The sequence below is a fragment of the Passer domesticus genome, chromosome Z, assembly GCF_036417665.1.
Source record: "Passer domesticus isolate bPasDom1 chromosome Z, bPasDom1.hap1, whole genome shotgun sequence".
NCBI lineage: Eukaryota > Metazoa > Chordata > Aves > Passeriformes > Passeridae > Passer > Passer domesticus.
The window spans coordinates 83,120,418-83,138,666 of NC_087512.1; the positions used below are offsets into that span (position 1 = coordinate 83,120,418).

Below are 18,249 nucleotides of genomic sequence, written 5' to 3' on the forward strand. Positions count from 1 at the left end.
ATGATGAATTTAAAAGGTCCTTTGAATATTGTGACTGACTCCCTTTATGTAGCAGGAGTAGCTGCCAGGGTACTATACTGGGGGAGGGGATATCTTTGTGTTTCCTCTCCAACAGGACCCTTGTGGATCCCCGCGAAGTGGACTCGAGCTGTACCAGATGTTCAGGACCGTCGCGGCCTTGCCACCGGAGGACAAAGAGAAGGTGCACAACAAACTGACGCTGATATTGCGGACCTATTTGCAGCGCCTTAAGCCCTACTCTAACGACGCGCGACATACCTGCGTTCATCTTCCTGACGATTGGATAGAGTGGTGTCAGGACCTTACGGTAGAAGTAAAAGCTCCTCAATCACAGCCATGCCTGGACTGTGGGGACAATAAATGCGCTGCATGGATTGCGCTAGACTGTGGAGGCTGTAATAAGGTGTTTTGGTTGGAGCAATCGACCGTTCGGCAATACTGGTGCCCATGCTGCCGATTCTCCTGGAACTTGCAGAACTCGTGGCAGCGAGCACTAAAGGATTTTACAGGGCTTGATTTGAGAGGATCGTTAGGCTTATATGAAGCCCCGGAGCAAATTATTTTGGCATATGTTACTTGGCAACTTAAGACCTTGTGTGAGCAAGCTGAAACAGGTAGTTGTAGCCACACTTTTACCTGGAGGGGCAGCGAATAAGGCCATGAATTTGGCCAAGCAATTAGGCTGCTGGGCTAAAGACAAACTGAACACCACCTCCCAGGTATTGGACATGCTGTTTTAAGATGTACAAAGTGTAAATCACCCAGTATTGCAAAATAGAGCAGCAATCGATTTCTTATTATTAGCTCAAAGCCATAGTTGTGAAGAGTTTGAGAGTATGTGTTGTATAAATTTATCAGATCATTCTGTATCAATATGCTATAAGAGATATTGTGTGATAGTATTGCTAATGCTTGTATTACCATGCTTGCTTAATTGCATACAAAGAATGGTGAGTCAGATGATGGAAAGGGCTTGGAAAACAAGACTTCTGGCCCAAAAAGAAAACGGGGGAAATGTTGAGAGCTTTGTAACAAGCTAGCTCAAAGCTAAAGCTCACAGTGAGGTTAATTTGACCAAGATAGAAAATGAGGGAGTTGCTATCCCAATTAAACTGTGTCCTTGGCCCACGGATGAAGTAATGCACAGACACAGGTGGTGGAGCAAATAGCCTGGGAAAGTGGAATAGTTATACTAAAAACAGCATGTAGTTAGCTGATAGCTAGTTAGCCAATGGTGAGCTGGGATTTTGCACCATGCATGAGCTAATTAAAAGGTGTATAATAATCGGTGATTCGGGAATAAAGACGAGAGTTGTCGATCATCATATGGTGAGCAAGTCTTCCTTCTCCATCAGAGGGGCTTGCTTCTCAAGCAAAGTGCTTCCCCAGGAGCCCCCAGTGATGTAGGTGCAGCTGTCTGCCTCTGCCTCCCTGCTCTCCTTTCTGTTCCTGAGGCCCCTTGCACTTGGCAGTGGGGCGTGGGAAGGGAGAAGGCTGTCAAGAGCAGCTTTGGCACCTGCCTGGGCCTGCGGAGACCAAACCAAGCACCTGTGGTAGGGCGTGTTCCCCCCTTTGACCACAGCACAGAGGCGGATCACCTCTGCCCAGCAAGAACCCCAAATGTCTCTCAGAGAGCTGTGAATCCCAAGGCCTTTATTAATGCCATCTTCCCTAGCTGGTGTGTTTTAGCTCTTGGCAAGATGCGTTTGCTTCTTGCTTGCTGGAAGCCGCTCTGCTGCAGGGCCACACTGAGTTGGGCTGTGCGGGCCGGGCACAGACGTGGAGAGGCCTTCCCTGAGCACTTGGCCGGCCTTGGTGTGTCCAGGGCTGTGTTAGACACTCGGGGCAACGGATTCCTTCCAAGCAGGGGCGCCTTGCCTGGGGAGGGGGTGGCCCTGGGGCACGTGGCAGCATCACCAAGGGCCCCTTGTGACACGGTGCAGCAGGGTCACCGTGCGGTGCAGTGGAACAGGGTGTGGCAGCAGCCCTTTGTGACACGCGCTGACATAGGTGCTGGCAGCGTCACGGCCACGCCAGAGTGCTCGGTGCACGCGACGGGACAGGACGTGACAGAGTGGTGCTGTGTGGATCCCCCGCACAGCCAGCTCCTTCATTGCCCACCCGAAGCTGTTCCGAAGCGCTACTCCTGCGGCTGGCCTCACGGCCAGACCTCGGAACACGTTGACTCGGAGTCTTTCTGAGGCATCTCCCATCCCTGCGGCCGGTGCCCCTGTGGCCAGGCCGTGGGAGTTGGTGACCTCCATCCTTCACGAGGAGTCTCCTGTCATTGTGGCAGGAGCCCTCGAGAACACAGGGCAGGACTTGCTGTCCTGTCATCCTCCTGAGGCCTCCCTGTCGCAGGTGCCTGCAAGGCACGACTGCGGCACCGCTGACTCCGACCTTTGCCGAGGCATCTGTCCCTCGAGGTCGGGCAGCGGGATGGCGAGCAAAGTGCTCAGCCTATTCCGGAGGCTTCGGGGGAAGAAAAAGAACGGCCCTGCAGCTGCCCCAGCCCAGCAGCCTGCAGAGCCGGAGCAGTTGCAGCCGCTGCAGGACGGTGAGTGGTGCAGCTGGGCCACAGGCCTGGTGCCTGCAGCCAGCCTAGGCCCCATCCCGCCCCATCCCATCCCATCCCATCCCATCCCATCCCATCCCATCCCATCCCATCCCATCCCATCCCATCCCATCCCTATGGACATGCCCACGGACAGGATGGGACAGGGGCCGGGACTGCCCCCCCGATGGCAGTCGTGCTCCGTTCCCCGGGCACGCAGGGGGCTGTCCCTGCCTGGGGAGCGCAGGGCTGGCCTGTGTTCTCCGGCCTCTCCCGCAGCCCCTCAGCTCCGGCTGCTCTCCCTCTTTGCCAGATGCAGCCAAGGTCCGGTCTCAAGAGCAGGAGCCCACCCGCGGCCACTTCCGTAGAGCGGCGCAGGTACCTGCGGCCATCCCCAGCTGGGCCGGGCCTGCTGGCCCTGCTCAGCCCAGCCCCGCGCTTGGGGCAGACCATGGAACGTCCCTCTCTTCCCGCCCTTCCTTCTGCTGCAGGCACTGCGGAGGTTCCTGCGTCTCCGGCGCAGAAAGACCAGCGCCACCGTGACCGGGGGCACGGCCCAGCCCGACTCCATGCCCAGCCAGCTGCGGGCAGAGCCTGCTGCCAGCACTGCGCCCGCTGAGCTCCCTGCAAGCTGTGAGCGGGCAGCGGCCGAGGGCAGGGCGGAGGCTGACATGGCCCTGACTGAGGGGATGGCCACCTCAAACACCCGCAATCAGGCCATAGAAGAGACGGACGCCGTGACTGCCCTGACTGTGAGTCCTGCACCCAGTCTGGGGTTTTGCCAGAAGGGTGTTTCTTCACCGCAGCAGGCAACCAGCCTGGGGCCGGGGCTGAAGGCCTCCCAGGATCACGTGGCCCCTCAAGCCATGTCCGCTGGTCCTGCTCAGCCTTTGGGGCCATCACAGTGGGGTGGGAAGGCAAGCACTTCCTGGGGGAAGGAAGCTGGGCAAGTTGCTGCCTAGGACAGCACACCAAGTCTCCCCCATGCCGTTCCCTCCAGGTGCTAGCCACGGTCAGGGCCATCCTGCAGAGACTGGCGTCCTGCGACAGCGTGGACGCTGGGCTGCAAATGGCCATCGTGAGCCTGACAGAAGATCATCCCGCTCACGTGGTCATGAGCCTCCTGCACTGTGCCCCATTATGTGACAGGTACGGGGCACAAGTGCCTGGAGAGCTTGGTGCTCACTGGCCCGTAGGGCCCCTCGGGCACCTCTGTTTCCCAAGCCTGCTGCCATGCTCCCTCCCGGCCCCTCAGGGCACCGGGGCTCTGTCACCCGGCCCAAGGCAGCTGCACGGGGCAGGGTGCTGACACACAGCTCTGGTCCCACAGAGCTGCCACACTGATGTGGAGGGCCATGGCCACCTCAGAAGTCGCCATGGAGGAGGTCCTTCCGGCGCTGCTCTCCGTGCTAGAGCAGCAGCCACCGCACGGCCCGATCTTCTGCAGCGGGAATGAGGCCGCCTTTGCCCTTGCTGTGAGTTTCTGGAGCTGGCCTTTGCTGGCCCTCCAGGTCACCTCTCCAGCAGCTCTCCATGCTCTCCCCATGCTGCAGCTCCCGGCCTGGGCTGAAAGCTGGGCTCAGGGCAGGCTCAGGTGCAGCAGGGCGGGTGCCCGCCCTGCGTCTCTCCTCGGGCCCTGCCTCATGGGCACCTCGGCACTGAGTGCTGCCTCGCTTTGTCTCTCGCAGGCAACTCTGGTGCTGCGGAGGATTGTCCCCACGTCCGAGTGGCACTACGGGATGCTCATTTATTCTCCCCAGCTGCTGGTGGATCTGCTCTTGGAAATTTTCTCTGCCACAGAGCAGATGCCAAAGGACGTTGAGACCAGGAGCTTCTGGAGAGTGTGCCGGGAGGAACACGGCCTTCCCAGCGACCCCAACAGGTGCCAGTCGCCCTGTCCTTCCCATGCCCCCTGTGGCCAGGGCCAGTGCTCCCAGCGTGACCTGGCCCTTGCTGGGCACACAGGTTTGCAGCGCAGACCATGAAGGCTCTGCTCTCCCGACTGGGCTTCCACAAGAAGCTGGTGGCTCTGGAGCACACACAGGTCTGGGACGCCCTGCTCTGTGCCAACACCCAGCACGAGGCAGCAGGCCTGCTGGCCAGGTGAGACCCCCTTCTCCCCTCCGCCACCGCCAGCATTTGTGCCCCGTGCCCGGAGTGCCCCACGCAGTCCCTGCGGCCGTAAGCCAGAGGGCCTTGCCACCGAGGCACGGCCGAGCAGACTGCACAAGCCTGGCAGAGGAGGATGCCCAGGAGCAGCCGCCTGCCAAGGGGCCCGTGTCCCCTTGCAGAGTGCTGGGGAAAGATCAGACCTCTGTCAGTCACTCCTGGGAGAGGTTTGCCCGCCGCCTCAGGGCCTTGGTGCCTTTTTCCCCTGCCAGGGAGATGCGCCGTGGCTTGAGCCCCCTGTGTCCCCACATGGCCTCGCACCTGCTCAGCCTGCTCATCCGCAAGCAGCCACGCCGGGATCTGCCTGCCCTGGCGTTCTTTGTGGAGGTGAGCCTGACGGCCAGCGCTGCCTGCCTGAGCTGCCTCCCAGCTCTCGGGCCTCTGCTAGCCGCAGCCGCCTGGCACGCTGCCCGCGCCCGCTGCCGCTGCTGCAGGGGCCCGGCCCTGTGCGGCTCCGGGCTCCTGCCGGCCGGCTCCCCCGTCACTGCCCTGTGCCTTTCAGCTCCTGGACTGTCTGGACTTGAGCCGATACGGTCCCAGTGCCCTCTGGCTCCTATCCAGGCACCTGCCCAGCCAGTGCAGGGACAGGCTGCGCCTGCAGCTCAGAGGCCTGGTGCTGCTCAGCAAGGAGCCCTCGCTGGTGAGAAGGGGGCAGTGGCTGAAGCCGCGCTGGCAGCGTGGGGCGGGGGAACACACACCTTTGGCCTTGGCTGGCCTCTGCCAGCAGAGGCAGCTGCTCCCAGCTCTCCTGCCTCCCGCTTCAGCTGCCCCAGTGCCACCAGCAGCTGCTGCTGCTGCAGCCGTTCACGGCTTCACAGCACAGCCCCGTCTTGCACACAGGGCAGAGGAATACGCGGCCTCTATCAACACCTGCTGGAGCAGCTGCGTGATCCCAATGCGGAGATGCTCTGGACGAGCCTCTCCGTGCTCACGCACGTGCTGCAGGACAAACACCTCAAGATACCCAGCATCACCGCCCTGAAGCTAGCTGAGCCCCTGCTGCCACACTTTGACAACGTAAGGCTCTGTGCCCCCTGCCCAGGGCACTGGCCCCTGCCTGGAAACTCTGTGCTCTCTGCAGTTTTCGGCCGTTGCCCCAGTGGGCCTGGAGCATTTGGTGCTTAGGACTTTTCCTTTCCTTCCAGGACAACAGCCAGCTGCAGCTGCTCTCCATTCAGCTCTTCAGCCAGGTGATGGAGCTGGGAGTGGAAGAGGGGGAAGAGCCTCTCACGAGAATCCTGAGCCAGTGCCTGCTGCCTCTATTCCTGTGCTTGGCACGTGGCCAAGGTGAGGTTCTGTGGGATGCTGCCCCATCCATGGCAGGGGGCTCGGCCCCCACCTGCCCTGGCGCCTGGCGGGCTCCAGCCTCCCCCTGGCCTTGGCACAGGGACACGGGTCCTGTGCCCTGGGCTCCGGTGCCACCTGCGGCTCTCTGCTGCTCTCCAGGACTCTCGCGAAGCCCTGCTTTGTGCGGCACGCTGCCCGAGGAGGACGGACCTGGAGGAGCTGTGGATGAAGTTCGCCCAGAGCCTGGTAAGGACAGCCCGGCAGCCCCAGCCGCAGGCTGGAGAAGCCCCCTGGCCCCAGTGCTCAGCGTGGGGGGCTGGCAGCTGTGCCCCTGCCCAGCGCCGCACCCGGGGCCGCCAGCCTGCGCCCCGCACGCCGCTCCCTGCCCTGGGACGTGCGGGCCGGCTCGGCCGGTACCGGGCTCGGGCAGCGCCCGGCCGAGGGGCAGGGCCCGCGCCGGGCCTTCCCTGCCAGCGCTCCCCGCAGCTGTTGCAGGACCTGAGCCCAGCGGCCGAGCACCTGCGCTGCGCCCTGCCGCGCCTGCAGAGCCCGCAGAGCCCCCTGCGAGAGACGGCCGTCAGCATCATCGGTGAGCCACAAGCCCGGCGTCCCTCCCCGCCTCCCGGCCCGGCTGCTGCCCCGGCAGCCACAGCCGAGCCCTCCCCGGGGCGGCAGCGTGCGGCAGGGGCCCGGCCCGAGCCCTGCCCGGGGAGGAGGGCATGCGGACCCGGGGCTGGCAGCGCCCGTGTCGGGCGGCTGTGCCGCCCGGGGCCGCTACCTGTGCCTCTGTCTTGCCAGGGGCGGCCGGAGCGCTCATGACGGGGCAGAAGGAGGAGCTCCAGGTCCTCGCTGAGGGTGAGTGAGGGCAGCCGCGGGCCAGTGGGGACCGCCGGGGGCAGCTGCACATGCCAGCCCCGCAGCTACATTCCGTGCCCGGGCTGCCCAGGGCTCTGCTCCCTGTGCGGACCAGGGGCGGCGGGGGCAGAGCCCGGAGAGCTTTCAGGGACACGTGGGGGATCCGTGGCCAGCACCCTCCGGCCCAAGCCCGTGGCTGCCTCTCCCTCCTGGCCATGGCAACAGCCGGCTGGGATGGCCCTGGCAGGAGGCTTTCCTTGCATTCCCTCAATCCGGCCTCTGGCCGTGGCTCTGTTCCTCTCTCTTCCAGCTCTTCAAGCCATCGGGGAAGGTCAGAGCCCATCCTGCAGGAGCACACTGATGCAGCTGGCATTCAAAACCAGATCTCTGCGACTTCGTTTGTCAGCTGAATCAGATGGACCGGAGTCTGGCAATTTCCAGCTCCCACTGGAGATGGGAGCACCTGCAGAACAGAAGAGACCAGCTGGAGCTCCAGGCACAGCTCTAGCTGCTCACAGCTGAGCCTGTGGCAAGCTCCAGGAGCTCCTGCCATCCCTCTCCCTGGTGGCATCTCCCTCCCTGCAGCCCTCAGGCCCTGCTCATCCCCTTTTTTACCTACCAGCTCACCCCTTCCCTTCGCTTTCCTTTAATAAACAGTTTAGCTTTTGCACGTTACCCGCGTCTCCGTGGAGCTGAAGCGGCGCAAACCCTGAGCCCGGGAACACGCGGAACCCTGCTGCCCTTCTCTTCTGCGCTGCATTCTCTGCACGGACAGAGAGGAACAAGGCCAGCTCAGGCTGCAAAGCTCCCTGTCCTGCAGCAGCGGAGTGGCAGAGGCTCAGAGGCGTCCCAGTGGCCGCAGCGCTGTCAGGCAGTGCCTGCACGCTGCGTGCGGTTCCGGCGCCTCTGCTCTCCCCACAAGCCAGGAAGCGCTGCCCCTGCCTCAGAGCCAGTCAGAAACCCAACCAAGTGAGACCAGGGCCAGGGGATCCTTCCCATCTCTCTGGGGCATGGATGCAAAACAGCTGCTGCGTCTCCCTGCGCCTGTGTTTGGGGTGTGCTGAGCCCAGAGCCGGCCAGCTTGTGCTCTGCTCTGCCAGGAGCGTTCTGGGCGGGCAGGAGAAGTGCTGCGTGCACAGTGGGAAGGGGCTCTCCAGAGCCTCCTGCGGGAACAGGGCTCCGCTCCCTGGCTGGCAACAGCCTGCTTTTGCTGCCCTCAGTGCAGGCAGGAGTTCAGGCATGTGAAGAGGCAGCGGGCAGCTCCTGTTTATAGGGGGCCCGGGGCTGCGTGCCAGAAAGGACCCATGGAAACAGACTCTGGGGAAGAAAGAGGAGCTCGAGCTGGAGTGCCATGGCTGCAAGGAGCAGAAGGAATTCAGCCTTGCCAGAGTTTCTGAAGTGTGTGTTGGTGCTCCCCGGGAAATGTGCGCATTTGTGGAAATGCCTTTGGAAGAGAGGGGCTTGCTTCTCAAGCAAAGTGCTTCCCCAGGAGCCCCCCCAGTGATGTAGGTGCAGCTGTCTGCCTCTGCCTCCCTGCTCTCCTTTCTGTCCCTGAGGCCCCTGGCACTTGGCAGTGGGGCGTGGGAAGGGAGAAGGCTGTCAAGAGCAGCTTTGGCACCTGCCTGGGCCTGCGGAGACCAAGCCAAGCACCTGTGGCAGGGTGTCTTCCCCCGCTTTGAGCACAGGACAGAGGCGGATCATCTCTGCCCAGCAAGAACCCCAAATGTCTCTCAGAGAGCTGTGAATTCCAAGGCCTTTATTAATGCCATCTTCCCTAGCTGGTGTGTTTTAGCTCTTGGCAAGATGCGTTTGCTTCTTGCTTGCTGGAAGCCGCTCTGCTGCAGGGCCACACCGAGTTGGGCTGTGCGGGCCTGGCACAGACGTGGAGAGGCCTTCCCTGAGCACTTGGCCGGCCTTGGTGTGTCCAGGGCTGTGTTAGACACTCGGGGCAATGGATTCCTTCCAAGCAGGGGCGCCTTGCCTGGGGAGGGGGTGGCCTGGGGCACGTGGCAGCGTCACCAAGGGCCCCTTGTGACACGGTGCAGCAGGGTCACCGTGCGGCGCGGTGGAACAGGGTGTGGCAGCAGCCCTTTGTGACACGCGCTGACATAGGTGCTGGCAGCGTCACGGCCACGCCAGAGTGCTCGGTGCACGCGACGGGACAGGACGTGACAGAGTGGTGCTGTGTGGATCCCCCGCACAGCCAGCTTGTTCATTGCCCACCCGGAGCTTTCCCGACGTGCTACTCCTGCGGCTGGCCTCACGGCCAGACCTCGGGACACGTTGACTCGGAGTCTTTCCGAGGCATCTCCCATCCCTGCGGCCGGTGCCCCTGTGGCCAGGCCGTGGGAGTTGGTGAACTCCATCCTTCACGAGGAGTCTCCTGTCATTGTGGCAGGTGCCCTCGAGAACACAGGGCAGGACTTGCTGTCCTGTCATCCTCCTGAGGCCTCCCTGTCGCAGGTGCCTGCAAGGCACGACTGCGGCACCGCTGACTCCGACCTTTGCCGAGGCATCTGTCCCTGAGGTCGGGCAGCTGGATGGCGAGCAAAGTGCTCAGCCTGTTCAGGAGCCTTCGGGGGAAGAAAAAGAACGGCCCTGCAGCTGCCCCAGCGCAGCAGCCTGCAGAGCCAGAGCAGTTGCAGCCGCTGCAGGACGGTGAGTGGCGCAGCTGGGCCACAGCACTGGTGCCTGCAGCCAGCCTAGGCCCCATCCCGCCCCATCCCATCCCACCCCATCCCATCCCATCCCATCCCATCCCATCCCATCCCATCCCATCCCATCCCATCCCATCCCATCCCATCCCATCCCATCCCATCCCATCCCATCCCATCCCATCCCTATGGACATGCCCACGGACAGGATGGGACAGGAGCAGGGACTGCCCCCCCGATGGCAGTCGTGCTCCGTCCCTCGGGCACGCAGGGGGCGGTCCCTGCCTGGGGAGCGCAGGGCTGGGCTGTGTTCTCCGGCCTCTCCCACAGCCCCTCAGCTCTGGCTGCTCTCCCTCTTTGCCAGATGCAGCCAAGGACCGGTCTTAAGAGCAGGAGCCCACCTGCTCCACACAGAGCAACACCACTCGACTGCTTGTGGTCCCTTGTCATACCTCTGTGCACATTGCACCCATGTCACCAGCTCACAGAGGGGTCCCTGCACTGTCACCAGCACCATTTCTGGGGAGCTGGCAGTCACTCCAAGCAGCCTCACACCCACATCCCTGGAATGCTGCACCTGACCAAGAATATACTGACCCAGTTTGACAGAGCCGTTGGTTCCGAGAAGGATGTTGCAGCTCTTCAGACCTCGGTGGATCATGTGGTTTGAGTGAAGAAAATCCAGTCCTCGCAGGCACTGAGAGAGAAAACAGAAACAGGAGAGCAAAACCAAGTGATGTGATTTCATCACAAAAGAAAGGAAACAGCTCTAAAATATTCCCTTTCTCCAGGGGAATGGGGAGTAATGGCAGAAGACAGTGCCACTGAGAGGAAGAGCTTGTTGCAACACTTGCAGAGCAGGACCTTTCTAAAGAAAGGCATGTCAGCTTTTGAAAGAGCAACAGCACCTGCTGTTGTAGACTGTCCCCTGCAAACCAGCCAGGATGACTGCTGCTGCAGGGGATGTGCTCTCTCCAGACAAGGGTTTGCCAAGAAATAAAAAACCCCTGGGGTGTGAAGTGGATCACTTTTGGGTGGGAGGCTGCATGACAAAGGTTTTATTGCTGGCCTCAGCACAGACTTGGAAGTATCACATCAGTCACCTTCCTGCAGCAAACACTAATTTGTGTGACTACTATACTTCTCAGTTGAGGACTGTGAGAAATTAGTCTCTTTTTCTTAGCCATTAGTTTCAAATCCTGCCCCCAGCACCTTTGCTTTTACAGACAAGAAATGCAGTGCAGACAGGCTCGAGGTAAAGGTTTAGAGAGGCAAGGTGGGGAACAGCAAATACAAATATGAGACAGAGCCAGCATACAACAGCAGGAGATAAGAGTACAGGAACACAGTACAGTGAGTGCAGGAGCACTGGCAGGCATTTCACTTGAGATGCTTTTGCTTGCCCATCGCATAGCAGCAACACACAAACAAAGCATTATGCATGAAATCACTCCTGTTCTGAGCCCCTGTTTCCCAGACAATCCTGCCCAAGCCCTCGGCAGCACAGATGGAATTGCTGACCTCCCGACTGACGGCTGCAATCTCTCTTTCAGACATGTGAGTCTCATTGATGACATCGCTCAGGGCACCTCCATCCATGTACTCCATAACCAGCCAGAGTTCATCACCCAGAAGGTAGCTGAAAGAAGGAAACAAGGGCATGGAGATAAACATGCATGGCTACGTTGCTGTTTGGAAACAACAATGGTTGTTTTCAGGTGCCTTTGTGATGCGGACAGAATAAAAGGAATAGACATTCCCTCTCAGCTCTGCATTGTTTGCAATCTGTTCAGTCTCAAGAAGAAAGGCACAGCTGTGAAAAAGGAGATGGCTTAGATGGCCAGCAAGCAAAAAGTGCAGTTTAGTAAAAGCCCAGATAAAAAACCTGTCACACATGCTATTTCTGGAAATAAACACCTAGTCTTCCTGGCATGCACAGCAATGGAAAAGGGACAACAATCCAAGGGAAATCCTCTATAGATGGTTTATCAGAACTTAAAAGGTGCTGAGAAAAATTTGAAAAAATTAAGCCTCAAAAGAATGTGGAGGCAGTGAACGTACAGGGTATTGAATTGGTAAAGTAGGGCTGACCCATGTTTTGAAAAATTTTCAAACTGTGTTTGCCAGGGTAGATTAATGCAGACAAAATGCACTCTCTTTCCATCCACTGAAGATAAGTAGAGCAATAATAATTAAACAATAATTAACAGCTCTATTTTCTGCCAGTGACCAAAGTGGGTTTTTAACTGTAAACAAATGTAATCTGTAAACAAACGTTGCAGGGATAAAACAGCAACCACTCACCTCTTTAAATAATTCACAATGTTTAGGTGCTTATTAATTTTCATGACCATGAGTTCCTTAAAGGTTACTTCCCTTCTGATCAGTTCTTGAAGAGTTATTTTCTTTATGGCCACCTAAAATGATGTTGAAAATCAGTAACAGTAAAAATTGGTTTCATGAGAACAACTTCTCACATGGAGTAAGTGATTTTGGATGACTCAGCCAAACTGCACCAAACTGCCTTGTGATTAGACATGTTAATGGGAACAGACATTCCAACAGCCCACGTCTCTGCTGCCTTGGGGGCCAGTTACAGGACATGTGGGGCCACTGATGTTTTGCCTTGACCGTTTGGTAACAATTATGTCTCAACCATCACCCACAAAGCTCTGACCACACTCTCTGCTACTTTGGATGGGATTCAGAAGAAGTAATCCAGGCCCTAATATTCTGTGGATACATCCTGGGCTATGGGCAGGGCTTAGGTTTTTAGGGACGCCTTGCAGATCTCTCCCTACGTGCAGCTCCCAAGTGCAGCACTGCAGGTGGCTAAGGAACTACCAGGAACTTTCAGATCTATTTGCTGGCAGCCAGAAATGAGAATTCAGGACTCTGAAGCTGTAGCCCCAAAGGGCAGTGAGGTGCTCTAAGGCACCACCTTTGTTTTAGCCATGGAGGGCGAGTGAGCGCGTCCTTCTCTGAAAGGAACCGCTGCCCTCTGTGCCTTCCTTCTGGCAGCTGAGAAGGACAAAGCCCCAAATGTATTTTGCAGGCTGGCACCAGTCTGTGCTTCTTGTGCCTTTTCAGCACAGCTCTACCCAAAGCTCCAGCCCCAGCTCACAGCAGAGGGGAAAGCCCTCGAGTGCAGCAGAGTCTGCGGCAGCTGTTGACATTTACCTCTCCTCCTGTGGCAGTGTCCAGTGCTTTACAAACATCTCCAAAAGTCCTAGAAACAAAATAGCCGCAAAGAAAGGATAAGTCATTTAGCTCTTGCAGTGAATGCCAACCCACACAGGAGATCTCATCTGTAAATGCCTAAGACCTGCAGGATGCTGGAAACATGGAGACGTCTTTGACAATGCCTTCTGACCACATTCACAAATTCTGATCAGCACTGACAATCTATGACCAGTGTCTGAACACGTTGGTAGCTTGTCTGAATTCACACATGATAGCTATTCCACCAGCAAAAAAACTGGTGCATAGTTTTGTAAAATCAACATTGCTTGGACTCACCCCCTGCCAATATATTCCAGATTAGTGTATTTCATCATGGGATTTTCCATCTTCACCATTCTCCCTGGGGGAAACAAAATGCAAAATGCTCACTTGAAAGCAGAGATCCTGCTTTCTAGGGGATACAAAATGTAGTCCCACTGCCTGGGGCTCTGAGCCCTCCCTTTGTGGACAGATGGCTAACAAGAACAGGAACAGGAACAACAACAAGAAAGCAAATGTTCTGCAGCACAAGTGGCTGGCACAGAGACTGATTTTCTAGCATCCTTTGAAGAGAGAGACCTCTTGACAGTGGACACACAGGGAAGCACAGGGAGTCAGATTCAGAGGAGACAGAGACCAGAAGAAAACAGATACCAAGGCAAGAAAGTTTGTCATCTACAAACATTAAGGAGACTTTGAACTAATAGTGCCTTTGTTTGCTTGAGAAAAAGCACTGTGAGGTTCAACAAAAGATTTCCTACTTGCTAAGATTAAATGCACCTTGACATCTAGAATCAATTCGTCTGAATAGATGCCAATTTCAGAACAGGAGGAATATTGCAAGTGTTCTCATCTTTTCCACCTTGCAGCAGTTTACCAGAAGAATGCCTCTGTGTTTGTAAACCAGAGCAGCTCATGCTATAACCAATCCCGATGGGACTTTCAACATCAGCACCCTCACCCTTTATGAGCAGGCTGAGCTCAAAATCACCCTGGCCTGTGCCCCTGTGAAGAACCACACTGCTTCTCTTCACCCTGACAGCGCGGATCAGTCGCTCCCATTGCACTCCCCCTCTCGGCACTGCACACATCCCCATCTTCCCAGCTCGGCACGGCGGGCACGGGCACAGAGGACAGCAGTGCTCCTGAGGCGCCAGCGTGACACAGACAGCTGCCAGAGGAGATGCTGACCCTCTCCTGAGGCCAGGCCGTGCGATGCAGAAGCCGGCCCAGACGAGGGGCTGCTGCCCCAGGCAGCTCCGTGCTGCAGTGCTGGGCAGCAGCAGGACTCTCCCAGCTAAGGAAGGCTCCAGCCTCTGCAGTCCCACCAGCCCTCAGGGACAGGGCAGCTACCACAAGAAGGCTGGCAAAGCCCAAGCAGGAGCACTGACAAGCAGTGGGAAGAAGCCACAGGCAGCCTGAGCCCTGTAAAAGCTGTTGCCCCCATTCAGGACACAACAGGATGGGCTTTGAGATCAGACACAGCGAGGTGCAGATCAATGGCCTTTTTGTCCCAACAGGTGATGGTAGACCCTGAATCCACTGGGCTCTGCTCTCAGCCCCACCAGGTCTTATCTGAGAGCACAGCAGTGGCAGCTGTTATGGACAAGAAGCAGATTAAATGCCTTGTGCTGCAGAATCACAAAGGACTTGATGTGTTTTCCGAGAGACTGATCTGAGCAGGGCTTGGGCCAATGGCTAGTCACTCAAGCAGTCACAGCCTTCTGCTGATCCAGGAACAATCCCTGCTTCTGCCTTCAGTCCAGAGGGAAGCCCAGTCTAAGCTGCCCTCAGAGGCAGCAGGAACAGCCAGGCGCTCTCTCGCTGCCTCAGAGCACTGCCAGCACTTCCCGTGGGCAGTCCTAAATGTCCTTGTGACACCAAACTGAGGAGGACCCTTTGGTACAGCTATGCTGACACGTGCACACAATACACTGTCGCTCAGACAAGAAAGACAGCAGACGTACTCCATTGCTGCAGGGAGTCATCCTCGATCCGCTGTTGCTGAGCGGCAGCTGGGTCAGCACAGGAGGTGAACCAAGTGCCCCAGCTCCACTTCTCCAGCTGGAGAGCAAAGGCTCCTTGGGATGCTGCTGCTGCAGCAGCTGCTTCAGTGAGAAGGCCACTGCAGATCTGAGACAAGAAATGAGTTTGTGTCAGGAAAGTGGCTGGCAGAGATTTCCCTGAGATCCCATTTCAAATGCAAGCCCTTAGGAAAGCTGCTGTCAGCCACATGCAGAGCTCTTCAACTGGATTGGTTTGGCTGTCCGCTTGTGAAACCAAATGGTCAAAACCAAAGGTTGGTTTAACTCGAGTTCATGGCCAGTTTCATGTTCGGAAGGATGACTGAAACAATGACTGCTCTACATCCTCCCAAGGACCCCTTTCCCCCTCTTAGGCTGCAGGCACATTGCAGCTCCTCGTTCTAATGTTTTTACCTCCCGGTCTTGATTTGTCTTTTCCTGCACCATCCTGGGGATGTGCTTATCCTGCAGCATCTCTGGTTGGTTTGGTTCCTGGGCCTCACTCCAGTCTTGGGTCTCTTGGTCTCCTGTCATTTGCTGGAACTCTTCAAAGGCTTCCAGGTAGGATGTCAACACATGCACCTCAAGTCAAACAGAACAAAGCAGTCAGAGACTACAGCTTCTCCCTGTCAGCCAGGAGTCATCCACTGTGAGGAAAGGGAAAGAACAGGACAGGAGCAGATTCACAAGGGATACAGATAGCCTGTGGCTTGTATTCCAAATCTATCTGAGTGATCATGTACACCTGCAAAAACCCCAAGAAACAAGGGGACCTGGAAGAAGTCACCAGGACTTTTTTTGGATGACTTCTGAGCAAGATGTAAAAAGGACTAATCCCACTGTCCAAGTCAACAGCTGAGATTCAGCAGACCAGGAAGTGTCCTTCAGAGCAGCTGTGATAGAGGCCTCAGCAGGGTGGCATTTAAGAGGCATCACACCACCCCTCCCCTGCTGGGCAGAGGAAAGGCAAGAATGGCAGAAAGCACCAGTTTGGTGACTGCAGAGGCTATTGCTATTTCACTCACTTTCGCATCTAGAGCCATTTTCTCCTGAAGGAGGAGTTTAAATTTCTTTATGAGGATTTCAAGAATTTCTTCTGGCCTCTTCTTCCTTGCCTTGTTCCTAGCCTCAGTTTCCTGCAGCTCTGCCGGCATCTGTTTGTAAATGTTCTGTAGAGAACAAGAGAGAGGATGCCTCATGAGTGGAGTGGCTGCCACTATTTCTGGTTTTGTTGATCGCTCCTGTGCTGATGGAGATGAATCTCCTCTTGAATTCTTCTCATGTCTTCCTCCTTCCTCCTCTCCACTGCCATGATGGCACTCTGAGCTTTGGGCAGCTCTGCTTGTGGCTCTGCCTTGATGTTCTGTACATACAAATGCACAGCAAGTGACTGGGAGCTGCCATCAGGCTCAGCTTTTTCCTCTTGCTGCCTCAAAAGCACATGTATTCAGTCACTTCTTTCTGCTTCCCTACCCACCTCTGCTTCCAATGTAACCCTCCTGTCCCTGTGCTGATCTCTGCAGATTCCAAGGCTCTGTGCTTTCAGTGCCTGTGGGACTCCTGGCCTCCTCAGGCCCAAGAGCTCTGTTTTATGCCCCTCTTCCTGCCCTTCCCTCTGTCACCTGGCCAGTCAGGCTTACCTGGCCATTCTGCTGTGCCTCTTCCACCTGCTGCCTGAGCTGCTCTTCCTGCTTTGGGGCTGGGAACAGCTCTCCCTGAGCCTGGCATGGCATCTCTGATAAAGCAGTCTGCTCCTGCTCTTTCTCTACAAGGACCTGCAGAGAAAGCAAGAGAAGATGGGTTTTGACTTCCCATGTGATATTTGTGAGCCAAGACTCAAAGGCTGATGGGCTCACACATTCCCAAAGCTCTGTGCTGATCTCCTGGGTCACTCTCTGCCCGAGGGGAGGCACAGATTCCACAGTGAGCCTGGCACTACAATCAGGGGCCATCTGGCACTGAAGCTCCAACAGCCTGTCAGGCAGCTGACAGGGAAGGTGTGGCATTCCTCAAGGCTCTGGTGAGGGCCTCCCTCTGCTCCTGCCATGTCCTCTTTGTCTTTCAGTAGTGACTGACACCCAGCCCTGTCCCACAGCTCCATCCTGGCTCTGCAGGTGGCTTCCTGGCTGAGCTCAGCCCTTGGGAGAGACACTTCTGCAGTTCACCTTCTCCTCAGGCCTGCACCAGCATTCCTGCCTTTCTGACATCTACACTCTTGTTAGAAATCCTGGTCATTCAGGAGATAAGGATGCATGCAAAGATCCTCTGATGGACATCAGAGAGCTTCTACGGTTCGCTGCACCTCAGTATATGGAAGAGGACCAAGGTGTTTCTTCTCCCTCTTTTGTCAGCTGAGAATTCTGACCAGCAGTAACAGAGACTCTCATAAGGCCCCAATAACGAATGCACTTACACACCCCTGGGGATGCCAGTGAAGGAAACCGTGTGTCATGTAATGCATGTATGAGCAGAGTCACCAAACACCACTGAACCATGGAATTGTTCCACCTCTCTCGGACAAGCAGAAATTTAAAGAATTAACTGGGGACTTCAGGGCAGAAGAGGCCAGAGGAGGAAAACAGCTCTGAGGGGAAAAAAACCACCGTATCCGGAGGGGGAAACATCTCTGCCTGCTCGGAATTGGTCAAGAGAACATGTCTCTAATCCTCTCCCAAAAGGGATGCTTTAGGTGAGCTTTGCACCTCCAAATCCTTTGTGCCAGAGCTGGGAAAATTCAGTTATGTAAATGTTACAAAGATAGACAGATAGAAACACAGAAACATAGACATATAGATCTCACTGATACAATCTCTCTTTACTGTCCTCTCTGCTGCTGCACACATCAACACTTGGTAGCCAGTGCCCTGCTCAGCAGCAATCCTGAGATTGCTGTTGTGTTGCTTCAATAAACCACACTCTTGGGGAATCTGGAGTGTGTAAGTCCTTAGGGAAAGTGATCTGATCCAGAGCATTGCACTGGGAACCGTACTCTTTGTGCATCTGTGCTGGAGCAAGTTCTTCTCTTGGACACGACCACACTGACAATTCTAATGTGGCTGTAATAAGACATAAAGCCCAGCCACTCCCAGCTCCTCTGATTTCTGAAGACCGGCTGGAATGCAAAGGCATTGATGTCATGCTAAATTCCCAAAAACAACACACACTGATTCACTAGGCTAAAAAAAGGAACAGGCACTGATAACCTCAAACTGGTCTGTCTACCCTGGAAGAACAACAGCTTCTTCTGCGCCAAGGTGCCTGCACCGAAGGATGATGTCACAAGCAAAACCATTATATTCTCCAAAAGTGACACCGAGGAAATCAGAATTCTAACAGACACAGTCCCAGTACAATAAAAGACCAAGAAATAATGAGGAAAAGTGCCTTAGATGGGAGAAAAAGAAAATGGGACAAGACTCGTACTACAAGCAATAAAAAAAAAAAAGAAATTAAAACAAAAAAA

The 18,249-nt window shown here is 56.3% G+C and overlaps 1 protein-coding gene and 1 long non-coding RNA gene across 2 annotated transcripts in view; both read right to left on the reverse strand.

Moving 5' to 3' along the window:
- LOC135290638 (serine/threonine-protein kinase PAK 1-like) overlaps positions 1 to 14,841 on the reverse strand; it is a 172,553-nt gene extending 157,712 nt beyond the window's left edge. The window contains exons 1-5 of the mRNA XM_064404565.1: positions 14,730 to 14,841; positions 13,060 to 13,123; positions 12,721 to 12,769; positions 11,845 to 11,957; positions 11,062 to 11,179 (exon numbers count right to left, since the gene is read on the reverse strand). Of these exons, the coding sequence (XP_064260635.1) occupies positions 11,062 to 11,179; positions 11,845 to 11,957; positions 12,721 to 12,769; positions 13,060 to 13,118 (339 nt within the window). The 5' untranslated portion in view covers positions 13,119 to 13,123; positions 14,730 to 14,841. The remainder of the gene's footprint in view (positions 1 to 11,061; positions 11,180 to 11,844; positions 11,958 to 12,720; positions 12,770 to 13,059; positions 13,124 to 14,729) is intronic.
- A 316-nt stretch (positions 14,842 to 15,157) lies between these two features.
- LOC135291346 (uncharacterized) lies at positions 15,158 to 16,555 on the reverse strand. Its single transcript, XR_010354148.1, has 3 exons — positions 16,427 to 16,555; positions 15,812 to 15,955; positions 15,158 to 15,368 (listed from the first exon to the last, which is right to left on the reverse strand). It is a non-coding gene; the product is annotated as an uncharacterized LOC135291346 (long non-coding RNA).
- Between the last annotated feature and the right edge of the window lie 1,694 nt (positions 16,556 to 18,249).